This window comes from Mastomys coucha, unplaced genomic scaffold, assembly GCF_008632895.1.
Source record: "Mastomys coucha isolate ucsf_1 unplaced genomic scaffold, UCSF_Mcou_1 pScaffold17, whole genome shotgun sequence".
NCBI lineage: Eukaryota > Metazoa > Chordata > Mammalia > Rodentia > Muridae > Mastomys > Mastomys coucha.
In genome coordinates, this window is record NW_022196899.1 from 2,126,203 (window position 1) to 2,137,222 (window position 11,020).

An 11,020-nucleotide genomic window follows, 5' to 3' on the forward strand; every position below is an offset into this window, starting at 1 on the left:
AATCCCTGATTGCTTTGTAGTAAGACTTCACTTCCTCTTTGTAGGTTGGTATATCCTTGGCATAGAGAGGTTTATTGGTTGGTGCTTCCTTCCACAGGTGCTGTTCTGTGAGAGAAAAGGCATCCATGAATGCTTGGGCAATCACTGACAAACAGCTGTCTATGTGTGGAGTCTTCTTAATGTCAAAGACAAACTGAGGGTTCTTCAGGATGTTTACCCAGAATCGAAGAGGGAGGCTGTTTGTTTTCCAGGTATGTATGACATCAGGGTCTGTGATTTTTTTGTTTTCAGCTTGGGCATCCAAAAAGTCAAAAAAGTATTTTATAGCAAATGGGGCCCTTGCTATTAGGCAAACTCCAAATGCTTCTGAAGAGTTTCTCAAGCACAGAGTGAATTGCCACCTTGGTCGACAGCAGCTTTGTCAGATACATTTCTTTTACTTTGAACTTGTGTTTCCCTTGGTGTCTCTTCCCTTGAACTACTTGGAATGCTTCTGAATCTGGTAAAATCAAGTGGCAGTGGTCATCTGAGTATTCCACATCTGAAGTAAAATTTGCTATCTTCTTAAAGACTTTTATAGTGGATCCGTTTGATATCTCACAGTGGCCAATGGTGTTTAGCTTGGTTATTCCATCTTCAAGAATCACAGAGGAACTGTCAATGTCCAGTTCTTTCTGCCATGTTCCTACCTGAAGCTCAAGATCAATCTCATTGAGCTGGAGTCCGTATGGAGAACCATTTTTGCTTAGGAAGTCTTGGAAAACCTTTTCTTTGGCTTGGCCTATGGTATCACAGACAAGAACGTTGACTGAAACATTCCGGCAGACATCTGCACTCTTGTTTTCTGGGATTTTTTCAAAGACAACATTTAATGCCACAGTATTGAATTCGGGAACCTGCCAGAGCAACCAGTCTTCGTTAAGGGTGTACAGAGCTTTGCAGGTGACCACATCCACAGGACCCTTGTTTATTTTCTGGTTCAGAGTCGTCACCAGCAAATAGAATGGCTCTCCAACAGTCTCCCGAAGGAAACCAGAGAGGCAGACAGACATCCAGTTTGTAAGGAGTTTCTCCACCACAGACTCCATATGCCTCAGCATGAGCTTGGGTTGCATATTACTGCATTGCTCCATCAGGTCCCTGGTCAGCACCTCCAGGATGCTGGTCAGGTAGACCAGTTTGGTTTGCAGAGCGATGGTTAGGAAGGAGGCAAAGAGACACCTGTCCTTTACTGAGAAGTTCTTCTGCTTCTCCAGAGTATGGATGATGGTAACCAGGAAGCTTTTATTACATATGAGGGCATCCAAGGCTGTGAGGCTCTCGTTCTTGTCATTAGCGTCTCTGTTGTGCATATCCTCGGTGAAGATGTGCGTGAAGCCACCTGACTCAGGGAAAAAAGTTCTCAGAGAAAAATGTTTGTAGTCAAGGAAGGGTACTGTTCCAAAACTATCAACCACATCCAATTTATCCATCTGGAGCTCGGCAAAGCCATCACGGATCTCTTTCCGGAGTTCACTCTCCAGCAGCTCCAGCTGTTGCCTCTGCTTTCGACTCAGCTCCTTCGATTTGTGCCTGGTCACCACCACAGCCACAACGATGACAATGGCCAGTAAGATCGGAAGCACGATCAGAAAATACCACGTGGAAGGAACGGATTCCTGTTCCACATAGAGTTCCAGGTTTCCCAGCTTGACACGGACTTTCTTAGAGGAGGTAGCAATGGCGTTTGCATTCTTACTGCTCTTGATCTTGCAAAGGATGGTTGTGAGATCTTGGTTTCTAGTAATGTTTTCAAAACTGCAATTAAATTGTTTATTTTCCCCATGGAAGAGAGTAATATCAATGTCATCCTTGGAAATGCTGAAATTGTCATTTTCTTTTTGAATTTTTACTTCCAATTCTGTATCAATCTCTGACTCCACTCGGTACCCCTGTAAATCTGGGATCTTCGAGGTATTGCAGGGTTCCACAGTCCAAGTAGGGTGTCTTGGACTCTCAGCTTCACCGCCACATTTGTCCGCACTTTGGAGCTCTTTAAATTAGGAGCTAAAAACCAGCAGGAAGTTGCCATGCAGTATTCAGAGACATTTATGTTTACGTTTACGTTTCCCTTCAGCTCATGTGAAATGATTAGGTTGTCAATGATGTCAAAATTCCTGCCCATGATGGTTATGTTTTGCCCAAAGCTGATCCAGGTGGTGGCAGGAACTATCAGGGAACAGTGTGGTAGAGCAATGTAGGACAGAGCCCCCGCGGACGAGCAGGTCCCACCGTCAAACTGAATGCAAACGTCTTTCATTTCTTTGCGGCTCGATGGAAGTGAGAATTTCATATGCGTGTCATTCAGCACGTGGCTAACCCGGATCACATCCTTCTCACATGTACTGGTCCCTCGCAGGATCATGGTGATATTTGACGCCTGGGTGAAGTTTGCTCCAGTAACAATCACATTGCTTTTCCCAAAGGTTGACATTTTTTGTGGCTCAATGGCCTTAATATAGAAGACCTGCAAAGCCCCATCGGTTCTGTTTCTCTTGTTCTCCTTGACTTTTCCTCCTGAGTCCTTGGGTGGTTTCTCCACAGCAACTTGACAGAGATCCTGATTCCTCTCGTAATCTGATGGTTCGCAGGGGGTGAAGGGGTGGATGCATTTCTTGTCTCGTTTACACCAAGCACAGCCGGTTCCAATACATGCTGGGCATTCTTTTAATGACGCACAGTTGGTGAAATTGAATCTTTCTGATAAGTTCCAAGATGGAAAGGAGAAGGTCGCATTGACCACTAAGACATTGTAGCTAGGTCTGCTGGGGATGTTGCAAACATAGGTCCGGTTCAGCTGGCTTCTCCCCTGGCAGAGCAGCTTGCCCGTGTCTGCATTCTTCACCACGCACTCTGAGTGTCTTGCAGAGACGCTTCACACAATGGTCACTGTAGTCCTCTCTCGGAGGTTTCGAATTATCTGAATTTTAGGGCATTTTTTAGGTCCTGATGAAATATCCAGCCAGTTTTCAAAGCTCCCTGCATGTGTGCAATCCCCTTGAAAAGTGCACACTGGTACATGTGCTCCTCCTCTTCCAAAGATCTGTGCAGCTTTTGTAGAAGACACAGACCCATATATTTATAAAGAATGGAGATTCATTTCATAAGAAGCTGGGATAGCCATGACTGGGTGCTTGACTCTGGTGAAGTGCCTCTGACTGTGTCATTCCCTTTGTAGCGGGAGGCACCAGCCACAGTGGGGGTCTGCCCCTGCTAAGCACTCCGAACAGGATTTTGAAATTCTGTTCCTTATGAGCCTACAGGCATGTGCATGTGCACACACATATGTGTGTATGTGTACACACACACACACACACACACACACACAAATTTATGAGTGCGTATCGTTGTGTGCACATAGGACTGGTGTATTTTAGAGAATTTTTTAAAAATTATTCTTTTATTAGATATTTTCTTTATTTACATTTCAAATGTTTTCCCCTTTCATGGTTTCCCCTCCGAAAAGACTCCTATCACCCCCTCCCTGCTAACCATTCCACCCTCTCCCCCTTCCTGGCCTTGGCATTCCCCTACACTGGGGCATAGAGCCTTTATAGGACCAAGGGCCTCTTCTCCCATTGATGACCAACTAGGATGTCCTCTGCTATACATATGCAGCTGGAGCCATGAGTCCTACCATGTGTACTCTTTGGTTGGTAGTTTAGTCTCTGAGAGCTCTGGGGTTACTGGCTGGTTCATACTGTTGTTCCTTTTATGGGGCTACAAACCCTTCAGCTCCTTGAGTCCTTTCTCTAACTCCTTCATGGGGATACTGTACTCAGTCTAATGGACGGCTGTGAACATCCACTTCTGTATTTGTTAGGCAATAGCAGTGCCTCCTAGAAGACAGCTATATCTGGATCCTTTCGGCAAGCACTAGTTGGCATCCTCAATAGTGTCTGGGTTTTGTGACTGTATAAGGGATGGATCCCAAGGTGGGGAAGTCTTTGGATTGTCCTTCTTTCAGTCTTTGCTCCAGTCTTTGACACTGCAACTCTGTCCATGGGTATTTTGTTCCCACTTTTAAGGAGGATCTAAGTATCCACACTTTGGTCTTCCTTCTTCTTGAGTTTCATGTGATTTGTGGATTGCATCTTGGGTATTCCAAGCTTTTGGGCTAATATCCACTTATCACTGAGTGCATACCATGTGTGTTCTTTTGTGACTGGGTTACCTGACTCAGAATAAAATTTTTTAGATCTATCCATTAGCCTAAAGAATTTCATAAATTCATTGCTTTTAATAACTGAGTAGTATTCCATTGTGTAAATGTACCACATTTTCTGTATCTATTCCTCTGTTGAGAGACTTCTGGGTTCTTTCCAGCTTCTGGCTGTTATAAATAGGGCTGCTATGAACATAGTGGAGCATGTGTCCTTACTACAAGTTGGAGCATCTTCTGGGTATATGCCCAGGAGGAGTGGTATTGCTGGATTCTCAGGTAGTACTATATGTCCAATTTTCTGAGGAACTGCAAAACTGATTTCCAGAGTGGTTGTACCAGTTTGCAATCCCTCCAGCAATGAAGGAGTTTTCCTTTTTCTCCACAACCTTGCCAGTGTCTGCTGTCCTCTGAGTTTTTGATCTTAGCAGTTCTGAATGGTGTGAGGTGAAATCTCAGGGTTGTTTTGATTTGCATTTCCCTGATGACCAAGGATGTTGAACATTTCTTTAGGTGCTTCTCAGCCATCTGGTATTCCTCAGTTGAGAAGTCTTTGTTTAGGTCTCTACCTCATTTTTAATAGGGTTATTGGATTCTCTGGAGTCTAACTTATTGAGTTCTTTATGCATATTTTATATTAGCCCTCTATCAAGTGTAGGACTGCTAAAGATCCTTTCCCAATCTGTTGGTTACCATTTTGTCCTATTGATAGTGACCTTTGTCTTACAGAAGCTTTGCAATTTTATGAGGTCCCATTTGTTAATTCTTGATCTTAGAGAATAAGCTACTAGTGTTCTGTTCCAGAAAATTTCCCCTTTCCCATGTGCTTGAGACTCTTCCCCAATTTCTCTTCTATAAGTTTCAGTTTATCTGGTCTTATGTGGAAGTCCTTGATCCACTTGGACTTGAGTTTTATACAAGGAGATAAGCATAGATCAATTTGTAGTCTTCTACATGGTATCTGCCAGTTGAACCAGCACCATTTGTTGAAAATGCTGTCTTTTTCCCACTGGATGGTTTGAACTCCTTTGCCAAAGATCATGTGACCATAGTTGTGTAGGCTCATTTCTGTGTTTTCATTTCTATTCCATTGGTGGTCTTGCCTATCACTGTACCAATACCATTTAAATTTAAATTGTTTATCTGGTCTTGATTGAACTTTGGTACCTGGTATCTGTCTAGAACCATATGCATTTCATCCAGGTTTTCTAGTTCTGTTGAGTATGGGCTTTTGTAGTATGATATGATGATTTTTTTTTATTTCCTCAGTTTCTGTTGTTATGTCTTCCTTTTCCTTTCTGATTTTGTTAATTAGGATACTGTCTCTGTGCCCTCTAGTTAGTCTGGCTAAGAGTTTATCTATTTTGTTGATTTTCTCAAAGAACCATCTCCTGGTTTGGTTGATTCTTTGCATAGTTCTTTTTGTTTCGACTTGGTTGATTTCAGCCCTGAGTTTGATTATTTCCTGTCTTTGACTTCTCTTGGGAGAATTTGCTTCTTTTTTCTTCTAGAGCTTGCAGATATGCTATCAAACTGCTAGTGTATGCTCTTTCCAGTTTCATTTTGGAGGCACTCAGAGCTATGTGTTTTCCTCTTAGGATTGCTTTCATTGTGTTCCATAAGATTGTGTATGTTGTGGCTTTATTTTCATTAAACTCTAAAATGTCTTTAATTTCTTTATTTCTTCCTTGACCAAGTTATCCTTGAGTAGAGTGTTGTTCAGCTTCCATGTGTATGTGGACTTTCCATTGTTTCTGTTGTTATTAAGGGCCAGCCTTAGTCTATGTTGATATCATAGGATGCATGGGAATATTTCAATCTTCTTTTATCTGTTGAAGCCTGTTTTGTTACTGATTATATGCTCAATTTTGGAGAAGGTACCATGAGGTGCTGAGAAGAAAGTATATCCTTTTGATTTAGGATAAAATGTTTTGTAGATATCTGTTAAATCCATTTGTTTCATAACTTCTGTTAGTTTCACTGTGTTTCTGTTTAGTTTCTATTTCCATGATCTGTCACTTGATGAGATTGGGGTGTTGAATTTTCCCAATATTTGTGTATGGTGCATTGTGTGCTTCAAGCTTTAGCAAAGTTTCTTTTATGAAGGTAGATGCATTTGCATTTGGAGCATAGATGTTCAGAATTGAGAGTTTATCTTGGTAGATTTTACTTTTGATGACTATGAAATGTCCCTCCTTATCTTTTTTTGATAACTTTAGCTTGAAAGTCGATATTTTTTTGATGTTAGAATGGCTACTCAATGGCTATTCCAGCTTGTTTCTTGGGACCATTTGCTTGGAAAATTGTTTTCCAGCCTCTCACTCTTAGGTAGTGTCTGTCTGTGCCACTTAGTTGTGTTTACTGTATTCAGCAAAATATTGGATTCTGTTTACATAACCAGTCTGTTAATCTATGTCTTTTTATTGGGGAATTGAGTCCCTTGATATTAAGAGATATTAAGGAGAAATAATAATTAAGAGATATTAAGGAGAAATCCTGGTTTATTTATTGTTAGTGTTGATTTTCTGTTCATGTGGCTATCTTATTTTAGTTTTGTTGAAAGATTACTTTCTAGCTTTTTCTAGGGTGCAATTTCTCTCCTTGTTTGGGTGTTTTCCATTTATTATCCTTTGAAGGGCTAGATTTGTGGAAAGATATTGTGCAAATTTGGTTTTGTTATGGAACACCTTGGTTTCTCCATATATGGTTATTGAGAGTTTTGCTATGTATTGTAGTCTGGGCTGGCATTTGTGTTCTCTTAGCGTCTTTATGACATCTGCCCAAGATCTTCTGGCTTTCATAGTCTCTAATGAGAAGTCTTGTGTAATTCTTCATAGGTCTGCCATTATATGTTACTTGACCTTTTTCTCTTACTGCTTTCAATATTTTCGTTGTTTTGTATATTTGGTGTTTTGATTATTATATGACAGAAAGGATTTCTTTTCTGGTCCAGTCTATTTGGAGTTCTGTAGGCTTCTTGTGTGTTCATAGGCATCTATTTCTTCAGGTTAGGGAAGTTTTCTTCTATAATTTTGTGGATATTTACTGGCCCTTTAAGTTGGAAATCTTCACTCTCTTCTGTACCTATTATTATTTTTATGTTTGATCTTCTCATTGTGTTCTGGATTTCCTGGATGTTTTGCATTAGGATTTTTTTCATTTTGCATTTTCTTTGATTGTTCTGTCAATGTTTTCTATGATATCTTCTTCTATACCAGAGATTCTCTCTTCTATTCCTTGTATGCTGTTGGTGATGCTGCATCTATGGCTCCTGACTTCTTTCCTAGGTTTTCTATCTCCAGACTTGTATCTCTTTGTGATTTCGTATTGTTTTTACTTCCATTTTTAAATCCTGGATGGTTTTGTTCAATTTCTTCACCTGTTTGATTTTGTTTTCCTATAATTCTTTAAGGGATTTTTGTGTTTCCTCTTTAAGGGCTTCTACCTGTTTACCTGTGTGCTCCTGTAATTCCTTAAGGGATTTCCTGTGTTTCCTTTTAAAGTGCTTCTATGTTTTTACCTATGTTCTCCTGTATTTTGTTAAGGGAGTTATTTATGTCCTCCTTAATATCTTCTGTCAGCTTCATGAAATACGATTTTAAATCTGAATCTTGCTTTTCTGGTGTGTTGCAGTATCCAGTACTTGCTGTGGTCGGAGTACTGGGTTCTGATGATGCCAAGTAGTCTTGGTTTCTGTTGGTAAGATTTTTGCATTTGCCTCTTGCCATCTAGCAATCTCTGGTCTTAGGTGTTCTTGCTGCCTCTGGCAGGAGCTTGTTCCTCCTGTGGGTCTGTAAGCCTGTGTCAGCACTCCTGTGAGACTAGCTCTCTCCTGACAAGACCTGTGCACAGATGGCTGCTGAACAGCCCTACCTCCTAGGTGCCAATGGTGGCAGAAAGGCCCCTGTCCCAGTTTCTCTGCTGCTTCTGCACCCTGTATGCTCCTGGCTGGCCCCACTTTAGACAGTCACTGGAGAGAAAATTATGATCTCTCCTGAGACCTGGGGTCAGAGCACTCCCTCTAGAGAAAGTTTTTTAACCTCAAACTTGGAAGCTGTCTAACATGCAGAGAAGAGTGGGAATCAAAGAAGGAAATATGAGAGAAATGGAAAAGATTTAGGAATGGCTTTGTTCATATGTCAGAACAGAGTAGTTAGATGAGAAATCAAGAAAGCATCCGAACACATTATGAAGCCGGAAGATACTATGAAATAAGACATTCCTGGAAACCAACTGCAGGTGAGTGCTAGGAGAAATCATAATTCAGTCCTGGTAAATGCTGGTGATAGTCACGTAAGAGTGGAAATAGATAGTTGAACGTATCAACGCAGAGGGATTTCAGATAACATAGAATGTAGGAGTATTAGTATTAGTGGGTATAACATGACCATGGCTTGAAAGACCAGCGTAGGCAAACAGAAGATCTCTAAATGGTCATCTGCACTTGGATTCAACAACTTTTTATACAGGAGTTTGTTATTGAGCATTTTTCATATTGAATCTAACCAGAAGGCAAGTATAGAATTTGTGTGTTCTCAACTTCTAAAGACCTTTCAACCACACTCATGTCTTCATGAAGATTTAACCTATATAGAAATTTAAGAGAATTTTTATGAATATGAAAATTTTCAGTACGTTGAAAACTTCAAGTATGTTTCCAAAGTGCAAGAGTTTGGACATTTTAATATTATTTACTAATTTAATTTTGCATAATTTGTATTCATCGTCTTGAAGTTTCAATCTTGATGGGACTTGCTAAGATCCATTTAATCAAATCTTTGTTTTAAAAACCAACACAATGAGGTCAGATATAACCGAGCTTTCACAACTGTAAGTATATATCTAATTGTGTGTTGGTCAATAGGACTCTATATTAAAATGAATGTTGTTTGCCATATAGCTTTAAAAGGCTTTTAAACAAAGAAAATATTCAAATTTAAAGTTCTTGGACTTTGAGGAAGATGAGTAAATATTTTTATAGTTATTCAACTTGCCAACAGTTGTACTCTTTTAATCATAAAACATTCTCTCCAAACCTTTCAATTATAATTCTCCAAAACTTGAAGCCCAGTACTCTTTAGTTTGAATATTCTCACTGACTGAAAACTGTACAGTAAGTGGTTCATACATATTAATTATGAGATATTTTCCCTCATTTTTAACTCTAAGTAAAGTAGCAGAATATTTACATGTTTATTCAATTCATAATAATTTTACCAGACACCTTTCAGAAGATTCTAAAGTTCTTGATATTTTCCTCACATTAATGGCTGTGTTCCATGTATCTCTTTGGGTTAGCATCCTTTTATGATAGAGTATGGGCATTCTCCCACAGGAACAAGCAACCAGCTTAGCAAACAGAATAATTGGTCCTATTCTTTTCACACACACAAAAGTGAGTTAAAACAGGGTAGAGCTTTCATCATCAATTGATTCTTAGAAGTCTTTTCTTGATATTTCAGCCCTAGGGCTTATATCAAAGTTGTTTCCTTCAATGTAGAAACTTCAAGCTTCCAATTCAGCAGTCTGCAAACCCTGAGCATCAAAGCAGACATGTCCTGTGATCCACAGCTAAACACTTACTTTGTTCAAGTGATGCTTGGTGCTGTGATTCAGCATCAAGATCTAAGGTTGCTGTTATGACAAGATAAATTAGGAAGCACTATGATTACACCCTTTGGCCTCCAGTGAGAACTTCCTTAAGAGAAGCACTTGTCTCTGATTCCTCTTTGACACTTTATTGTTTCCATATGGCAGCCATTGCTCAGAAATCACACTTGACCAATAGACCACACTTTCCTGAGAGATTGTCATGTGTAGTGCCTGCTGCTTCACAGGTTAGCTGCTGGGAGTTCATGTGAACAAAAGGAGCTGGAAGTGCATATTATCTTCTTTTTGATACCATTTTATTTAGCACCAGAACATTAGAAAATATCTAATAAAAAACACTTAAAATGTAAAAAAAAAAAACAAAAAAAAAAACTACAATCATAGCCATAGCCAGCCTTTTTTTTTTTTTTTAAAAAAGGTCACTTGTTTATTAAGTTTTCTTCTATGAACCAACTGCAGGTCAGTCCTAGGATCATAATTCAGTCCTGGTAAATGCTGGTGATAGTCAGCAGCTTCTGTCCATTGGTTGGGTACAAATATCTGCATCTGACTCTTTCAGATGCTTGCTGGGTCTTCCAGAGTACAGTCATGATAGGCCCCTTTTTGTGAGTGCCCCATAGGCTCAGTAATAGTGTCAGGCCTTGGGACCACCCCTTGAGCTGGATCCCATTTTGGGTCTGTCCCTGGTCTTTCTTTTCCTTGGGCTCCTCTTCATTTCCATCCCTGCAGTTCTTTTAGACAGGAACAATTTTGGGTCAGAGTTGTGACTGTGGGATGGCAACCCCATCCCTCATTTGATGCCCTGTCTTTCTGCTGGAGGTAGGTTCTAAAAGTTCATTCTCCCTACTGTTGGACATTTCATCTAAGGTCCTACCCTTTGATTCCTGAGAGTCTTTCATCTCCCAGGTCTCTGGTGCATCCTGGAGTGTCCCCCCCAACTTCCTACCTCCAGAGGTTGCTTGTTACCTTTCTTTCTGCTGGCCCTCAGGGCTTCGGTCCTTTTCCCTCACTTAATACCAGATTAGGTTCCCTTCTTCCCCGCCCTCTCTTCCACTTTCCCTCCCAGATCCCTTCCTTCCTCCACACTTTGATTGCTTTCTTCTCACCCCCAAGTGAGACACAGAGGAAGTCCCACTCCCAAGTGATCTAACAAGCCTAGGATCACAGGATCCCAGAATCACAGGATCACAGAGACAGCTTGACTCTGAG

The 11,020-nt window shown here is 40.5% G+C and overlaps 1 protein-coding gene across 1 annotated transcript; it reads right to left on the bottom strand.

Moving 5' to 3' along the window:
* Position 1: 1 nt before the first annotated feature.
* Positions 2-4,247, bottom strand: LOC116094839 (plexin-C1-like; the record flags this gene model as incomplete). The annotated part of the gene is given in 6 exon segments (XM_031376273.1): positions 2-340; positions 342-1,931; positions 1,933-1,980; positions 1,982-3,050; positions 3,210-3,252; positions 4,214-4,247. Coding segments are annotated over 6 exon segments (3,123 nt in total), but the record flags the coding sequence as incomplete, so codon positions are not given.
* Positions 4,248-11,020: the final 6,773 nt, after the last annotated feature.